Consider the following 19,320-nt stretch of genomic DNA (forward strand, 5'->3'; position numbering starts at 1 on the left):
TTAAAATTAAGAATTGCTTCCAGTCATATTTAGCAACATCGCCCCCCCCCCCCCCCCCCAAAAAAAAAAAAAAAAAAACTTTGAGGGGAACATATAAAGAAATGGCAGTGCACGGCACGGACATCAACAGCATTGTAACTCACAAACTCGAGGCCACTTGACAATCACGTTGGGGTTGTTCTTTTGTAACCTAACCCCTTTCTTTTCAAGTAGAAGTCTATGGCTTAGCTACCATGGGCTTAGCGGTGCAGGGGTAGGGGAAGAGGGGGTAGAGAGGGGGGGAAGGGGAGGGGGAAACATGCAATGCTGGAAAACGGTAGAAGGAGGGAGGGGAGGAAGCGAGGGAATGGTGGAAAGTGCAAAACTGGTCGTCGGCCTTAAGCTATAATTTTTCAATCTTTTTTACGTATGCAAACAATTAGCTCGGAGTGCTAGTTAGCCAAATTGAAGAAATGGTTTCACGGATGTCTCAAATTTGAACAAACACTCGGCTCCGGGCACTGAGTACGCACTTGGTGCGAATGCTCTTGAGTGCGGCCGAGGTGCTAGCGTTGCAGTTCTTGATGCGGTGGCCTTCGTCACAGATCACCAAGTCTGGGCCGGGGTTCACCAGGGCCTGGTAGACGTCTGCGGAGAAAACCAGTCACCTTTATTCAAACAGCGTAAGCCGAGATCTACGACACCTTAGAGTCGCACCGATACACAATAAACGTGAGAAGACGTCGCTTTCATGGCAATAAATATGTGAAAGCAAACGCAAAAAAATTAGCCTCTTTCCAGCGCCATTGTGGAAAAAGCGGCGGTAACGCAAAAGGTATTGTGGGTTGATTTGCGGGAATTGCAGGAATACTATTTCCTGTAATTTCGGATCAAGCTCCAGAGCACGGGCAACAATAATTTTAACCCCTTAACCGTTTTGGACGAGCCTAGTTCGTCCACCTAGAGCAGTCACCAAAATGTTTAGGACGAGTGTAGCTCATCCACGCACCCTACCTCACCTTTGGCTGTTTAAAACGACCCAGGCTTGTTCATAGCTTAGTTTGCGGTGCTGCTCAGAGATGGCAGAATGTGTTTTTAGAGCACAGCTCTTAGGGGCCTATTTCCGGCTTGAGCGGCGTCATCGTTGGCGTTGGGGTCGCCGTCAGCGTAACCGCGAGGTCACGTGACCCCCCCCCCCGAGGTCACGTAACCCACCCAGGTCACGTGACCCCCCCTAAGGTAATGTGACCCCCTCTGGTCACGTGACCCCCCTCAGGTCACGTGACCCCCCGAGGTCACACAACCCCCTGAGGTCACGTGACCCCCCCAGGCCACGTGACCCCCTGAAGTCACATTACCCCCTAAAGTCACATGACCCCCTTGAGGTCACGTAACCTCAAGGAGTGACCTATCCCTCAGTACGCTTCCATCTTCCTCCTCAAGAGCTGAGCTCTAACCGGCGTTACAGGGAATCGTAAATGGCTTTCATTTTTATTGTGCATGTTTTTAAAGATGGCGACCGATTATGAAGACACGAGCAACCCAAGCCGCACATAGAATAAAAAAATGTAAGAAATTAGGATAAAAAAAATAAAAATAAAAATTAAGGAAATAAGGGCTGAAGTGTGGTTGCACCGAAGGGCAGCTAATTAGTGGCTCCGGTGCCTCCAAACGGAAGGCGTGCTGGCAACCGAGACGCACGCTTTGGGAGAGAGAGGGGTGGAAGGCGGGCGTACCCTGGAGCAGCTGGGAGTGGCGGGAGTCGTCCTCGGGCTCCTCCTTGCGCCTCCGCCGCTTGCTGGGGCGCGACACCTTCTTGAGGGCCAGCATGCGGTACATCTCGTAGCCCATGAGCAGAACCCCGCCCTTGTTGTGCCAGTCCACTGCAGCAACGAGGCACCCCCCCTTCTTTTACTACTTCTTTCGGGGTGTGCCCAAGGGCCGGAGAGTAGCCAAAATTAGGGTGACCAGACGTACAGTTTTGGCCGGGAAAGTCCAGTCCCGTCTTAGAGGTTAGTTTCTGCCGTCCCATATTTTTGGTCTAACGAAGCCTCGTGTCCTGTTTTCGTGGGAACATGCATATTGTATTTAATCGCATAATAAACGCACCCCCCCCCCCCCCCCCCCCCAACGGTCATCACTATTTGGACTTTTTTTTTCTTCTCGCGTAAATAACGCACTTTTAATTTTCAGCTTTGCGAGTCTTGAATTGCGTCCAAATTAGCTAGCCATCAAGCCCGCCAATTTGTTTTGCCGCCAAGCTGCCAGGCAGAGTCAAGCCAAGCCAAGCCAAGCCAAACCAATCTCGTAATGGCTGCAATTGCATTATTGCGGAAGTGATCAACCGTGAAATCGAGCGGTGCGCAAGCCTAGCGAAGCTGGGGTCGAGGAATTTCCCAGCCCCAGACGTGCTTTGTCTATCGCATGCACTGATGTCAACAAACACGCCGCCATCTGTGATCCGCTTTTGAACAGTGATAATGTGAAAGTAGTTAGGCATATGAACGCTGCCGTTGCTCTCTGTGCTGAGTGAGCTTCGTAGGGCGCTTTTTCTTCGGCAAAAGGCATGCCAAAAGCGCCATAACAGAGGTTGGCAATTTATAGATCATGATTACCTGCGGCGCGCCCACGACCAGCCGTGGGCGAACCTTCATCAGTAGAGACGTGCCACAGTACCCTGCCATGTCATTTTGCCACCCAAAAATGACATTTTAGCAAAGTGTGTAAATGCAAACATTTTACCCTGCGTAATGGATGCCCCCCCCCCTAAATATGGGCAAATTTTTTGGTAAAAAAAAGTGTGTTCATTATGCAAGTAAATACGGTAGTAGTTGTGAGATCAGTACTAAGTGAATGAAAGAAAGCCGAAAGAATGTTGTAAAAATAAACATACTATGAAACATCCTGTAGTTGCATCTGCTACACATTTTGTTCACATAAACGTGTCTGTGGGAGACTCTTCTATATTAATTAATTTGACATGCTTCGATTGGCAACATCTTCGTTAAAAACTGGGGGAGAAAAATGTGTGTTTACGATTACGTGAAGCAGACTGTTTTTTTTTTTTTTCTTCCCGCCACGCCTTTTTTTGACGCCAAGCATTATGGTCTACCCTAGACAAAATATCATTTCACGAGAAACATGTCCTGCAGAAACGCACAAAGACACGAGCATTAATTACACTCGACTACGAAGAAAAACAAACAGTATGATATCCGATAACAAAGAGAAAGCATTGATAGTGTTCATTTAGGTAACATTAAAAGAACATACCTCACAGATGTAAGGGGCCTACAAAGGAATGACAAAAGTAGGAGCAAGGAAGGCAAAATTTTGCTTTGGTAAATAAAGCAAATGAAAACAGGAGAGGCATGAACTCGTATTTTCCGTAGGCAGCGGAAGTAAGGTGGCTAATTACGACGTAGCTCATAGATGATGCCACCTCGTGCGGTGGCACCATTTATTATGGTTTCACAAATCTTTTCGTGTGCATGAACTACTTCTTCCATCCGTGAGCTGCAGTGTCAATCAGTTTAAACTTTTGACGTAGGTGCTAAGGAACTTCTGCATCCCGGACATTGTCTCTGGGGCAGCCTTCCGGCGAATTTTTATGTTTTGATGCACAACGATTTCAAAAGTTGCGAAAAACTATTTTTTAGGCTTCATACGAGGGAATGTAAGAGAGTAATACCTCCAAATATCTTTCTCATAAAATATAGTGTTAAAATTAATAAAATTCATACAAATTATAGCTACATTCTTCATACATTTACCATACATTGTGGTGTAAAGGTAGACTCCGAATATAGGCCTAAGCCCCCCCCCCCCCCCCCCCCCTCAAAATCTACCAATAGTGTCTTTTTTTTTTTTTTCATTTACTTTTTTTTTATATAAACATTTTTGAGATACCCATTTTTGAAAAATTTGACTTGTATGCGGCAATAAACGGTAGTAGTAATTTTTCACTAAAATCTCCATCATTGTTCGGCTCATTGTCATTCGAAAGATTAAATCTTCCGAGTGTTTTCTTTCTTGAATAAAAACACCACATATGAGGAGCGTACAGTACTGACTCACAATTCATTGTTTTGCTGCAGATTTCTGTCAAGTTAAGTGTCTGTACTTATGTCCACCAGCTTTACAGCCTCCCCCTGTAGCCGAGTGCCCTTGCACCACCTGCGTGGCAGCCTCTCCATAACCCGCTGGAACCACTTTCTGAGAGTGCCCCACTCCCACGCCCTGACAGATGCTTCCAGTTTATCAGTGACGGCGAAATGGCGTCCTCGCAAAGGTTTTTTCGAGCCACTGAACAGGCGATGACCAATGGTCGTATGGCGTGCCAGAAAGACGGCCAAACAAACCCGATCAGATGCAGGTCCATCGCTGCATCGCATGCATACACACGTGAGGCCGTGATTGGCCGACATCCAACTGGATTCGGCCGTCATTTTATGGCATGTTGCACAGCCAGCCAGACGTTTGGCCACGAGCGGGTATGGCCTGACCGGGCCCCCAATGGTTATTACCCATCGTGTGGCTTGAAAAGAACCTTTTGCGAGGATGACATTTTGTGGTCATAAAGAACCTGGAAGCAGCTATCCAGGCATGAATGTGAGGCACTCCCAAAAAGTATATCCAAAGGAGCTGGAGCTGCATATGACACCCTCCAAAGCCTAAGCAGACTCACAAAACTGGAAAGGAGAGACTCACTCGGCAACGGGGAAAGAGTGTAGACCGTGACAAAGGATTTATTGAAAAATTATTAAATGCTCGCGAAGAACGTAGGAATAGCCCACGTGAATGCCATGAACGAACGTTCAATGCCTCCTGAGAAAACCATTTGTAGGCATCACTTTTGCACCTCCCCTCCTAAATTTCGGAATGGGGCCAACACCTCATCGATCACAAAGCCACGGTGCCGAATTTTAGACGTCTCCTAAAGAAGGCAGACAATGGACTCGGGCACGACTGCCGCGTTCGGCTGGGACTCGTATACCTACGATCGAATGTGATTCCCTAAAAAAGTGCCCAAAGTACACAAGGACAAGAAAGTGGACGATACAGGACACACTCGCAACTAATGTTTTTCTAACAGCCTATTGCTTATACAGTCGTGGCAAAATGCTCAGTCACAACTATTGCTAATGCAGCCCCTAGTTCCAACTCAGAGAATCGAGAAGCAACATATATATTTCCTCATCAGCAAAGAAATATGCGTTCTTGGCACGTAGGAGGATACACCAGCAATAGTTGATTAAGCATTTCGCCTTGGCCGTACAAGTAGGACTGCGTGTTTTCTGAGTTCATTTCTCCTGGAATTCGGAAGGCATTTTTCTGAGGTAATTTTTCGCCAAAAATGCGGGGTTTATCAGATCTTATTTGTGTTCCATTGGGTTGGTAAAGGTAAATATAACTTATTTTGTGTTTTTCAAATCAACTCTGAAATTCTGAGTTTATTTCACCATGTGCCCAATTTTTAAGATTTAAAAACAAAACATAAAATTTGGCTGCCATGACCCGTTGTCCCGAAAAACCTCGACAAGCTAAAACACAAACCCCTTTTGTCGGTACCTTGGTATTTCGAAGGAAACCGAAGTGGCATTTCCTCGGGACAACCGACCCTGTGCTCCTACAAAGTTTATTTGTAAAACACCGCCTTTGTTGCTTCTTGTTTCGTCGTCATGATCTCGAAATTCCGAGTTTTTTCGGATAAATCCGAATTGACGAAAAAATTCACCCGCGAGTGTTTACACGAAACCCTACATATAAGCGGACGGTTTATCGATGAACAATCGCCGTGGAGTGCGCCCCGTGTTGTCCATTTTCTTGTCCTCACATATTTTTAGCAGCTCATCTCACGCGACCACGAGCCGACCGGCCCAAATTGCCCGTTTAATGAACGCGGTTCCAGCCAAACGTCGACACGTGTACAATATGCGTAAGGCGATGGCAAAAGCGCCGTGGCTTTGCGGTCTTGGGAAATGAGGGCCCGGCAGCGTGACGGAACCGGACTCACGTATGAGGTCCGCCCTGGCGGGGGTGGAGCGGTACATGTCGTTGAGGAGGTAGACGTGGTAAGAGCGGGGCCGCACCGAGGTTGGGGCCACCTCGGGGGCGGGCACCCACTTGTCGAATTCGGCCAGCCAGTTCTGGATGGTGTTGATGGGGGTGATGCAGAGCACCTTCTTGGCCCCCGTGTGGCGCAGCAGCACGTCCACAAAGGACACCACCTGCAGCGTCTTGCCCAGGCCCATGCTGTGCGCCAGGATGCAGCCAAAGCCGCTCGAGGTGTCGAAGCGCCCCACGCTCTCCACCACGTTGTCGAACAGGAAGCGGATGCCGCCAATCTGCGCGGGGGCGTCACAGTCCGGATTTACTTGTCGCTCGCAACGGGGTCCTCTTATTTCGGCCACAGAGACGCCGAACTGACGTGCGAAGGGATTCGTCGCTTTGCGTGCTTGGTTGCACAATCAAGGTTTTTGGTAACCTTACTTGCATGCAACTCCAAGTACCTGAACATGGTCGAGTATATAGAAACGACAAGCTGACGCCGGAAGGGATTCTTTGCATTGCGTGCAATGTGACAAACCCACGCTGCGTGCGAGGTTGCACGGTCGAGGTTTTGGGCAACCTTAGTTGCCTGCAACTCAAAGTATTTGAATGTGATCGAGTATATAGAAACGACAAACTGACCCCCAAAGAGATTTGTCGCATTGCGTGCAATGCGAAAAGCCCGCACTGTGTGCGAGGTTGCACAATATAGGTTTTGAGTAACCTTAGTTGCATGCAACTACAGGTGCCTGAACATGAATGAATTAGATCGGTTCTAGGAATGTTTGTAAATTTGTCCAAAGGGAAGTGGATGCAACCACTTCCCTCGTCACAGTCAGGATTCAATGAACACTTGTGAAGCGACAGTTCTCTTCTCTTGGTGGCAGAAATGTTGAACTAATATATAAAGTCATTCGGTGCAGCGAACCTTAGATATTGCGTAATTGTAGTTTCAGGCAACCTAAGTTACACGCAGCTATCAGTGCTTGGACGTGATTGAATGAGATTGGCTCTATGAATGTTCACACATTCTCGAAAAGGAAGGCAAACAGACAGCTCGCCACAATCAAGATTCACCAAACGCTTCTAAAATGATGACTATCTTCTGTCAGCGACAGACACCAAAATGATGCTTGAAGAGAGCTGCAGCCTTGCACAAAATGTGATGAATCTCGACTGCGTGCAGGGTGGCATGCAGTGCAGATTTTAGTGGTTTCAGGCATCCTTAGTTGCATGCAACAATGAGTGCCTAAACATAATTAAACCATGTTGGCTGCTGTGAAAGGTAAGAGCCTCTATAACTGCTGTAGAGGAATAAGTTGGCCTCCAAGTGTGAACACTAATACGGGTCTTTAACCACAGGTTGAACAGTAATGCGATTCAGTGCAATGCCTGTTCATACTGAATCTGACAGGGGCAGGATTTTATCTCCATGACATTCATATCCACACACACAAGGGTCGTTCAAGGTTGACTGAGACTTTTATTCTTACGGAGGAAATGTAAAATCTGGCAACCATAAAACTATGTCAGTTTTGCTAAGTATACTCCACAAATCTATGCACCGCTGCCATCGTTTTGGCAGCTCTCTTTGGGATAGGAAGTACTGGGATCTGTGACTGCAGTTGGAGAAACATGCCAGCACGGTACATTTGTCACCAGCTGTCGTCTTTCGCCAAGCCGTTGACATCATTGGCACACTCTTGTCCACGACATTATTTAGTTCCCCATACCGTGCTTGCAATCTTCCCAAAATTTCAGCTGGTTTAACTTCCTCCTTTGCCACAAATTTTATTGTGCACTGCTGCTCCACAGCAAGACACACCGCTCACCGCCATGAGAGCTGAAACTGCTGCACATCCAACAAATAGACCCTTCCAAAAACTCAGTGGAATCCAGTGACTAAAAGAGAAGTTTAAATTTTGCCGTGCTCACAGCGGTAATGAACCCGTAGTCCGCAGTATTTTATTGTGCACCACCGCTTCCGCAAGTCAATGTTAGACGATAATGTGTTCTTCACTATGCTGTTAATTCTCAATATCTCACTTCCGATGGTGACAAAGATGATACCAGTCAGAATGGAGTGCAAACACACAGACGCCTTTATAAAACTCTCCACATCGAGGGGTTTCAAAGCCGACAGTGTGCCACCAACATATCGACTGGACCAGGGTTAGAAACAAACACTTACGTGCCTCTTGTATTCAATTCCTGCGCCGTATAGTGCTAACGTATTGAACGTGCAAGCATTGCATCATCAACCTCTTCCTTTTCGCCAGTCACCGGGAGGCTGCCACCAGTACGAAGCAGGAGCCATTCCTTAGACGACAGTAGTGATCAATGTGGCCAGACTGAATTTCAGAAAGCGTCCATTTCTTACGGATGAAACTTCCGGTCGACCTTCGACGAACCCCCCCTAGGGTTTCCCCAGGAATTGAAATTAAGGGAGTGCCTTCAAAAAAACAAGGGGCACTGTACACCCCCCCTAGGGGTGTGTAGGGAAATCACTGGTCAAGGATGTTGGCGCCTCACCTGGTGCGGCTTGACGAGGGGCGCCAGCTGGGGCGCGAGGAAGACGTCGGGGTCTTCGGGCGGGTGGCCCACGTTCACCAGCACCCTGCCGAGGGGGTCTGGCTGGTTGAGGGCGTCGTTGACGTGCGAGCCGTCACCCCCCAGCTCCTCCGCCTTCTCCTCCTCCTCGCCCTCGTCGCTCACCACCATCACCACGTCGTCATCCTCCTCCTCCTGGGGAAGCTTGCCCTCGTCCGACGACGAGATGTCGATCACGTCGCCCGCTGAAAGGCACATTCGAATCACAGGTCAGCCCCGGCAACGGCACAACGGGGCCGAGGCGGTCTGCTAGGCGATGCGGGTGTCTCGATCGGCGGGTAAAATATGCCGCGAGAGGAATTCTGTTACGGGGCTGGGTTTCGCCAAAAGGTGAATCATTGCACTCGACTCTTACGCTCGATTGGGGGACGGGTCGCCGAGTGCTGCAGCTGGCACACTGCAGCTCGAATCAATGGAGCGAAAGCTCATGCTGCAGAGCCCGTGGGTCCGTAGGTACTCATGCCCATTTCGATCTGGACAAGCGTCATACCGATGTGTATCCTTACTGCGTGATGCACATTAAAGACCGGATGTGTGATCGTGTATCCTTTTGGCTGGAATTGGCTGGAACGCTATACTCCGTTTCATACTTAGAGAACAACGTTGTCAAAGCTGCTGTGCGAGCATGAGGTTTGATCTCTCAGATCATTTGCACGCATTCTCGCGCAAACGAAACCATAAATGAAGACACTTTTCAAAAGCAAGAGCCATCTTGCAGTAGTCTCAAAGGCTCCAACATTTCTGCACACATGGCGGAGATAGGAGAACAATAGCAACTAAATCAAGCGCCCTCAACTTCCCGAATCAAAGGCGACGTATAAGTACCAGCATGTTAGAATCAAGTCCTCGTTTTCTGCTCTATGCTTTCGAAGACGTCCGCTTTTCCTGTTGCAGAGCTGCCATGCAATGCCGGCATTAGAGTGTCGGCTTTGGCTCTGCACAGGGTGCGTGGAATGACTTTTGAAAAGGGTTTATTTATCCTTGTGGAGCCGGTCACGACACCTAAAAATCCATTTGCGGCTCTTTTCCCTGCTAGTTCACATACCCACATTGATCGGCAAACCGGCCCGGGGAGGTAAAGATAAGAGACGGTGTCATGAGCTTGTCGAACGAGTAGCAAAGGTTTCCCTTTTGCTTCAGCGGCATCGCTGACTCTCAGCATGATGTACTTCCACAACACTATCCTGCTTCCGGATGGCAGGACCCACCAACTCTTCTAATATACCGTAAAGCAGATATTCTAACAAAATATCAAAGCAGCAAAATTTTTTTTTTCAGGTTTGATTTTTTGGATAATTTGAGACCATTGTTTAATTCACATTTGTAGATTTACTCACATATTCTTTAGACTACTATCTCACACTATTTGTGCAGATAGTTTGTACATCAATCAGGGTCCTCCCCAGGAGTTTCTGAGGGGTGGACATTACCGGGGGGAAAGGGGAAAAGGGGGTTCATTCTTTCTTTTTTTTCATCGTGTTTGTTTCTTTTTTCCTTTCCTTTCCTTCCCTTCCTTCCTTCCTTCCTTCCTTCCCCTTCCCCCTTCCCTTCTTCCCCCCCCCCCCCGGCACCCGGCAAAAAAAAAAAAAAAAAGCACGCGGAGCGCTTGCGCACTTTGTTTGAAGCAGTGTGGCAGTGGCGGCAGTCAGCGATGCGATAGCGAACGATAACATGGTGGTGCGCAGACCTGCTGAGTACGACGACGACGGTCTGCAGCCATGTGCGCAGGCAAAATCGCATCGTCATCCCCTGACATAAAAAAAAATCAACCGGTGGGCGGCTAGTCGGAGCGGCGAGCAGCAAAGCCGCTGCTGCCCATCGTGGGGAGAACCCTGACATCAATGGATGGCTCAGGCCTGCTCAAATAATGCTCAAACTGGCAAAACGCTTTACTTGGAAGAAACGAGTTTATTTTTAGGGAGCACAAGGCATTTGGGAGTTCAGCCAATTTGGGAGCTTAGGGAATCACTGAGGTTACTCTCTTGGATCCCAGGGTCCCCCCCTAGAGCCCAGTTTGGGAACCCTAAAGTAACGTAAAATTTTTAGAACTGTAACTACTCTACTAGAGTTCCAAATAAAGCTAGTAGTACTTCTAAATAAATATATAAACAAATAAACACTGGGAAAGTGCCTAGATATATGTCTGTACAGGTGCCCACTATCAACTTTTACGGATTTTGAAGATTGTCCAAAATGCCCACTTCCCCCAGAACAGCCTTCACCGGACAGCAAAGCCTTCCTGCACTTGGTAATGCAACAAATGTCTAAAAACTAAAAAAAAAAAAAAGCTGCTGTTTTTTATTTTTTGTAATTTTATTGCACTCCTTTTTTCTACCCATTTTATTTATTTTATTTCTGTGGTCACTGTAAAACATCTATCAAACAAAGGACGAAAAAGAAAAATGCCCTTGAAGTGCATTGCACGACAGCTGAGCTTGTCAATGATTACACAGAACTTTTTTCCTCATCATCCCGTTTGTTGTTGCTGTTGTTTTTTTTCTTGCAATTTATATTTGGGTTTTTTCCAACTTTTGGGGCAGTTTTTTGTTTTGTTTTTTTTCTTGTTCTTGGATTTAATATTTAAGATTTCTTGACTTTGAGAAGAGTGACCTAAGAACATCCAAGAATCCTTGATTTTGAGATGAGTGACCAAGAAATGCGTGGCACTTACGGAAATTCAATTCGTGGCCAAGAAAAACTTTCTAGATACACGACTTCAGGTCGAAGGAGTTCTTACGAGATTTGCTTTCGGAGGAACAAGCAATGCTTTTGGCGTTTGAAACGTGCACGTCTTGATAAGGTAATGTATATCTAATGAAAATGCATTTACATATATTTTAGTTTTCAATAAAAAGGTGGAAACTAGTAATGCGCCGCGAGAAGCCGGGAGTTTTTTTTTACTACAATTCTTGAGGTGAAAACGAGTATAGAGTTAGAGGTGTTTCCTCCCCCGTGAAAGTAATCATGTCTTTTGGCCCGGCCTTGTGTGAACTGTGTGTGCATGATTGTTCCTTTTTGTTTTGTTTAAACACCCTTTCTAGTTATGCAAGAGCCCTGTAATCGACTGACAGTATCAATAAATCAATATTCTCCTTTATCTGGACGTTCCATTAGCGGCTACCGCCTTGGCTCTGATTGTTCGGACCAAATAAGCAGCCACACCTTCATTTCATCTTATTTCTGTCAAACTTTGGGTGGGCGAGACGTCGGTAATTACCGGCAACCCCCTGGTGTCTGATTGCGGTCACCGTAAGAGTGAGGTTCTCCACCTTGCAAGCCAAGAGGTCGTCAGGAGGCAATTCACCCGCTAATGCGAGCAAAGTTTGCAGGTTTCATCTGCTAAGAATTCTCAAATAAAACGAAAAAGCACCTAGCGTAATTTTCTAATGCACCGGTTCTCAAACTCAAGTCCATGCGGGGGGTCTCCCGCATCCCTGAGCTCCAAAATTTCTTAGAACATCGCTACTCCTAAATAAAGTGTTTTTCCAGTTTAAGCACCGTTTTATCATTTGAAGCCATTCGCTGATGCAAAACTACGAGCCAAACTGCTTCCTAGTATCTGCACTATTGTTTACAACAGGGACCGGCAACCTTTTGCTGCAGTGGGCCAAATCGCCGCAAAGCGGAGACAGAGGGGGGGCCAGATGGAAAACCGAGGAAGGGGGGGAGGGGGTCAGCATTTGACAGACTTGTACAAGATACTAAAAAAAAAGTACTTAAGTTAGTGAATACTAGACAAAACGAAATTTGAGCAGAGTACTAAATACTCATAAAAGTAGCTTGTTACTTTTAAGATACCCTCAAGTTATACGGGGTGTTTCACGAAAGGTTGACAAATTTGATATTGCGAAAACTGTGTGGTCTTAATATTGCTAAAACTGTGTGGTCTTAACGAAAAAAAGCTTGTGTCGTTTCGGTCCTGGGCCAGGGCCTATTTAGAAAAATTATTAAAGTCCGGGATAATTAGAGTAATTATTTTTGCGTAATTAACTTTTTCAATATCGTGTTTAGGGGCATGGTTTCAATTAGAAAATTGCTGAGCATCATTGAAATTCACTAAATCAACATATTGCAGAATGATAGAAGGCCTGCGCGGCAATTTACGGCTTTCTGAAAAACCGCACAAATTCGACGGGTTTTTAAGTTTCGGTTTGTAATCGGAGCACATCTCGGCCCCGACGACCCCGCGGAGAAATAGTGCAACCAGCTTCTGCTGCGTTGAGCGAATACAGCGCAGCAGAGGTTGGTTGCACTATTTCTCCACGGGGCGCGGTGCCGTCGGGGCCGACTAAAGAACATTGAGGGCCAGCACCCAATCATTCTTTGTAATGTGGACTCCAAGATTTTTGTGCAAAAATTCTAACCTGTCATTTTTCATCAGAATCCCCGTAGTAAGCTTGTGTGTGGCAAAAACTGTTTCTAATACATCGGTGTAGCACCCAACAATTGCTCATGAATAATAGAGTGATTGAGCATGGGAAACTATCGCCTTACGTACCATTTCAAATATAATGGGTCCGATTAGACCAGGTTTTCAAACAACCCTATTTCTTGCACCATTAGTCTTGGAGTGTGTGGGTCGCTGATTGCCAACCCCTGGTTTACAAGGTCTGCGAGCTCCTACGCTGGTTTACTACATCCATGCCAGGGAAATTTGGTGCACTTTCCAGAAATAATTGGGGGTTAAAGGGTTAAACACTTATTTTCAGTTTGCCCCCGTTGAGCCTCTTCCACTTGCGACAATATCTTGGCTCGCTCCGCGAGAGAAACGTTAGATCTCGCCCTCCCGGCGACCGAAACAGACCCCCACCGACGCATCCCCAATTCCGCGTGCCCCAGAAGCAGAAAGAGGGAGAGAGAGGGGGGGCTCACGTGGCAGGGGCGGCACGTCCACGTCGTCGTCGGAGCTGTCGTCGGCCTCGTCGCTGCTGCTGTCGCTGCTCGAGCTGGAGCTGGAGCTACCCAGGGCAATGGGCCCCAGGTGGCTCCCCTGCTGCTGCAGGGCCCGCAGCCGGGCTTCCTGCAGCCGCTTCATGCGCTCCTGCTCCTCCTTCTGCGCATTCAGCGTCACCTCGTCCAGCTCCATCTCGTTCTTGATGTCCCTGCACACCCGCCGTCTCGTGAACACCCATACCGATACCATGGATTGCTCTGAACTCAACCAAAGTTCTTTTCTTCAATGCTATCTCCCGCGAGCAGACAATGCGTCGACTGCTTCCAGCCGAGCATTTCGTCTGCTTCAAACCCACATTATTGACAGATGCTACCGGAACTATGACTCCTCGATGTTTACACTCGTTGCTACTCGAGAATGTCCCACCGGGTGGTATGCGAACAGCGCGTTGCTTGGAAAGCGAGCAACACTCACCGGATATTCTTGCGCTGCAGGCCCTTCTTGGGGTCGAGGGGCACCTCGTGCTTCTTCTTCTTGGCTTCATCCCTCTTGCGGCGCCCCTTCTTGCGGGGTGTACCCTCATTGGAGGTACCCGAGGAGGACGCCTTCTCCTCGGGCTTGGGCTCCTCCTCTGCCTTAGGGCGCTTGGCCGAGGGCGGCGCCTCCTGGGGGGGCCAAGCCCCGCCCTCCGCCCGGAACCCCGCCTGCGGGGCCTGAGGGGGCGGGGCCTCGTACCGGCCCTGCTCCTGCCCAAAGTGCTGCTGCTGAGGCGGAGCCCCCTGGGGGACCATGGGCCCCGCCGAGCCCGCCTCCTGCCCCCTGAACGCCGTCTGCCCGGAGAGCCCCATGCCGGTTCCCAAAAGGGGGGACGACGAGGGAAGAGTCCGCTGGTGCAGCCCCATGGGCGCCGGCTGCTCGGGAGGCTGCAGGTGCGACTGATTGGTTGGGGGCCCCGCAAGCGGGTGCTGCTGATTGGCCGGCGGCCCCGCCAGGGAGTGCTGCAGGTAACCACCGCCCTTCTGCGGGGACGGCGGGGACGGCTGGAAGGGCACGTGGTCACCCCGCCCGGTCGGGGGCCCCGGAAAGTACTGGGACGAAGGCAGGCCCGTGCTGGAGGCCCCGAGCCACCAGGGTGCGGCCGAGCCCGGGTACAGGTCGTTGCCGCCCTGGTAGCGGGGCTGGTGGGGCTCGCTGGTGGCCGCCGGGTACTGTGGGTGCGGCAGCCAGTAGGGGGAGCCCGAGGAGGGGGCGGGGGGGTGCATGTCTCCGCCCATGGAAAAAGGCGACTGGTGGAACCAGGGGTTGGGGTTCTGGCCACCTGGGTTCAGCGGGGCGGGGCTCGGCACAGCCTGGGACGAACTGGTGCTTGGGAAGCCCGGGAACATGTCCGAGCCCGCAGACTCGGGGCCTCGGCCGCCGCACGTGTTCTCAAGAAGCCCTGCAAAGGGAAGGGGTTCCTCGGTGTCACCGACGAAAGTGCCACTAGTGTTGTAGCGTTGTAACGGAGCAACGGGACAACACCATTACAGACACAAAAACACCACAGACATCATGGCAGACTCATATCTCAGCGTGAGGGCAGCAGACGGCACTGATTATAGTTGGTGACAGGTTCAAGGGATACTGACTGAACCGAAATATGAAGTTTCAAAAATAATGCCCGAGCAAGCTTCTCAGGTCGGTAAAGTACCTAAATATGTGATTCACACAGATGGATAATGACCAGATTATTTTTTTTTTTTTTTTAAACAAAGTTTTTTGACTGCGCCGATCGGGCGAACCGTCGGCCGGAAGCAGACAGTGCAAACGAGGCCTTCTGCAAGTAGACGTGGTGGAGCTGACATACTCTTACTTGCCCTCTCTTTCGTTCTTGTTTATCAGATCGCCATAGCATGTCAGGCACTCGTTCGACGACACCGACGACGCGGACGGGCCACAGGTGTGTGGCAGCACTTTAGGTCTCTTCCTCGGTACACGCTCACGCTCCTCATCAAATGTCACTTCGCTGCCGCTGCTGCTGCTGCCGCATGTCGCCATAGCACAACCGAGGTGCAAGCAGGTACGAGCATGCCTGACGAGCATGGAACGGACCGAGGTTGCCAAATACTGGATGGATGGGTTACTAGCAGCTATGCCGTCTGTAACGGGTGGCAGCTCGTGCCACCTAGCCTAAACCAGGCAGAGCGCCTGCCCGAGAACGCCTACCTGGCCGGGCAAGTAGTGCGACATCACAAAGCGAGCTACCAAAAACACGCACCAGGGGTTGTGTACCATATTTATATTTGATTTAATGAATTTTGGGCACAATCTCGCTTAAGACAACGTAACTTAAAACTAATGGGTGTGCCATAAATGTCATTACAAACGACAATTTCCACCCAAATTATTGGTTCTGTATCCCTTTTAGGAACAGACGATCCGCCTCGAGCACTAGCTTTCTGACATTGACAACACTCTGTCACAAGCGCTGAAAAAGCCCAGCGGAAGGCAAGGATTACGTGCTGGGGGCTAAGCATCTTGTAGGCTCTTAACCTATCACCCACCACAGTTGTCTTTAGAAGTTCTCAGGGACCCTCCAGAGAGGGTGTGCCACTTTAACTGTGGAAAGCTACTTGGGCCAAGGGAGGGGGACGCAAATTTGGAAAAGAAACAGAACTTACTCTCCAGCTGTCCCAGGCCCCCGGTCCAAGCCTTCATGTTCTCCGAGTGAGGATCCGACAGCGACCGCACCAGCTCCTTGATGTCCATGCCCCGTCAGCGCCATCCTCGGCGTCTGCAACAGGGCAGGGCGGTGAGACCCTATTTCGTCGGCTCCCCAGGATCGAGCCGCGTCACTGCTCGCGCAATCGGCAGCCCACAAACGCGCTGACATCTCGTTCGTGCAGCCAGTGCCGAGCGGCACAGCGGCGCGATTCTCGTCGTCCTCTCGGCTTTCACAAAGCCGAAGTAATAAACATGCAAAACAAAAGCAGCCTCCGAAAAACGCTTTGCAGAAGGCAGCGGCGTGCCTACGGGTTCTTCGATCACGCCCGAGTCGAGGCAGACTTCGAGGGACCCCAGTGGGCCCTACCCGGGGCGGAAGTAGGGTCCACAGAGCCGTTTGCCAGGCACTGAACGCGAACGATTATCTCGCATCACGATTCGACCCAAAGCTCCGACGGCACTGACAAGACGCCCCTCGGCGGGGCCCCGGCGTGCCGTTGGACGAGATCCGGACGGCACCGAGGCCCCGGGTTCATCAGGGGCACCCAGGGTCCCGTCCTCAGGCCTTTGGGGGCCAAGGTTGGGTGCGAAACAGTCGTCCCCCATGCCCATTGTGAGGCAGGCACCCCTAACCCTACGCCGTCGGGCCGCCGGCCCCATCAGCCGCGGCGCCGTGCGCCGCCGCTCACCTGGAAGCGAGTACGGAGCACATTGCTAGGCCGGCTGGGCCCGGAGCTGGAACCCGGAGAAGCTGGGGGCCTTCGGATTCCGGGACTGTTGACAAAACATTCAGCGACGAAGGGACCGACGAAATGGCGACACTCGCAGCACTCCGTTTCCGTTTCCGGAGGCTTGCCGACAAGAGAGAAGGGGGTCCGAGGTGGGGGACCAGCCGGGCGCTTCGCTGGTGGACGGCTCGCTGCCCGCGGTCTTCGACGGTGGGTTTCCTTTTCGGCCGGTTCGCTGACCTCCGGCGACCAGAAGCTTCGTCAGGGTGCGACCATTAGCCCGCGCTCACTCTCCGCACGATCCCGGCGAACCGCGCTGGCCCACTTCTGGAAGGCATCGCGCTTTTGGATCTTTACTTGTTCGACCAACGCAGTCCTCCTCCCGTGTCCGCGGCGGCCGTCGGCTTCCCAGTCAGGATTGAAAGAGGTTCGACTCGGCCGGGGCTCGACGAAAAGGAGCAAAATGAATGCTTCTTGTAAGGCGGTGCGTACGATCGAGCCGTTTAATTGCCTCGGAGAATGACTGGTCCCACGGCGTCTCCAATCGGCAGCTCCTTTGACGAGAGCTCGTTATCGATTTATGCAAAGCGGAGCACGCGTTCATTAGCGCTCTTTCTTCCGGCACTGTGCCGAGAGGCAGTGAAAAAGAAAACGCGACGCTTGAAGCCTTGCACGCTGCCGGGACTTCGGCTCGCCGCTACAAACCCACCTCGGAACGCCGTCCACCGGCCCATTGGGCTGACGGAGAGCCGTGTCGCGGCTTTCCGCGATATTTCTCGGACCGCATGAATTAAAAGACTGGCAGTCCGAACGTAATTGGGCTAGAAATAACGCCTGCAGTTCGACACTTGCTTGGAGACCGTTTACAGCGTCTGTGTCTACCCTTAAGTTGCTTTTTTTTTTTCTCTCTTTTTATTGGAGGATATCGAGTCCACATGTTTCTCGCACGTGCAAGGAAGGTCTGCCGCAACATCTAAAATCCTCAGAAAAGGACGTCAAACTGAATTATGTTCTCCCGCACAATCACACAATGTTCATCCGCACATTTGTTCTGGTATTGTCCCTTCCGTAATTTTTTTTTTTTTTTTTTTAATAAATTTAAAACGTTTAGGAAATTATGCATTAGGTCAATTTTCCTCGCCTCTTCCTCGCGCAGGAGCTGTGGTGACGTCTGAAAGACGCCGAACTCTGATTGGCTCTGATTGAAGGACGGGGTAGACCTCAAAGCAAGCTGCCTTGAGGTCTACCCACTATCCTTCGTAAAGAACCAATCAGAGCTCGGCGTTCTGACGTCACCACAACCCCTGCAAAAGAAGCAGACAAACTTGCGCTTTGCATAGGCTTCGTTTTTTTTAGGTTCTGATGACCAAAAACAAGATGGCAAGCTTGTTTTTGGTCTGGTGAGAGCACAAAGTCAGCTGTCCTGAATAGAGGGCACCACAGAAATTTCCTTTCATACCAATTGGTCAGTTGACAAAAGGTCTCAACGGAGGCCAGTCGCAGCTGTGATTCTGATAGCCACTATTTCAGTTTCGTGATTAGAACGTACAATATTTGCCTCTTACATATGTAGGAGGCATGATCCTGTACATTTTGTTGGAGGGTGAGAGGGAGGCACCAGAAGTTTCTGTATTACCTCCACATGGCCACGGCACTTCTCATAGCAGTACTTCAAACTTGTAAATATGGGAAGAAAACTAATGCTCCCCAGTGACTACGTCCAGACATTTAGTGGTTTTGAAGTGCATATACGTCAAGTGAAAGCACCGTTTGCAAGCTTGTGTAATAGTATTACCAAAGTACTTTCCAACGTCATTGGGTATCAAGTGGTTTAATGAGGTACATTCTCTCGGTATGCACTTGTACACTCGGCATTAAACACGTCTAGGGCGCGGGAGCGGCGTGATCCGGACTGCGCGTGTAACATCTACCGGCGGACGCTGGGCCCGAGGTAGCGTGCCTCTGAGCATGTGCTGCCATAGTGCAGCACTGGGCAGATGCCAAATGCCTACGTTTGTGTTGACCCTCCTGCAGATTCCGCTGGCTGCCGGAGGAGCGCTCGGCGCCTCCGAGCTACGAAATCAAGGTACTCGGCGTGGCGGCCCATGCGCCGCGTTCTAGTTCCGTACTCTTACGAAACCTCTCGTGGTGTGCGCGGGAAACTATGGATTTTTTCGTTTGCGTGTATTGCTTCCTCATTGCTATTGTGAGCGCGTGGTATCCTCCGTCTCCTTTTCTTCTTTCTACTGCCTTTGACGCGCCTCAAGTGAGCGTGCCTAGTGACAGTTGAGAAAGAAGCCACCCTCGTGCCCGGCCCGGACGGCACGTGCGTTCCAGTCTGATGCCTGTCTCACG

At 50.1% G+C, this 19,320-nt stretch overlaps 1 protein-coding gene across 2 annotated transcripts in view; it reads right to left on the reverse strand.

The window, feature by feature from the left end:
* Positions 1–17,490, reverse strand: part of LOC120839696 (helicase ARIP4) — a 50,394-nt gene extending 32,904 nt beyond the window's left edge. The window contains exons 1-8 of one of the 2 annotated variants that reach the window (XM_040210039.2): positions 16,927–17,490; positions 16,195–16,307; positions 14,009–14,972; positions 13,513–13,742; positions 8,563–8,825; positions 5,996–6,326; positions 1,716–1,862; positions 513–627 (exon numbers count right to left, since the gene is read on the reverse strand). In XM_040210039.2, coding sequence (XP_040065973.1) covers positions 513–627; positions 1,716–1,862; positions 5,996–6,326; positions 8,563–8,825; positions 13,513–13,742; positions 14,009–14,972; positions 16,195–16,282 — 2,138 coding nt within the window. In that variant the 5' untranslated portion in view covers positions 16,283–16,307; positions 16,927–17,490. Of the gene's footprint in view, positions 1–512; positions 628–1,715; positions 1,863–5,995; positions 6,327–8,562; positions 8,826–13,512; positions 13,743–14,008; positions 14,973–16,194; positions 16,749–16,926 lie in introns of those variants that run through there. The other variant, XM_042286629.1, reaches the window with a different exon arrangement.
* Between the last annotated feature and the right edge of the window lie 1,830 nt (positions 17,491–19,320).

The sequence above is a fragment of the Ixodes scapularis genome, unplaced genomic scaffold (genome assembly GCF_016920785.2).
Source record: "Ixodes scapularis isolate PalLabHiFi unplaced genomic scaffold, ASM1692078v2 PGA_scaffold8__174_contigs__length_109621045, whole genome shotgun sequence".
NCBI classification, from domain to species: domain Eukaryota; kingdom Metazoa; phylum Arthropoda; class Arachnida; order Ixodida; family Ixodidae; genus Ixodes; species Ixodes scapularis.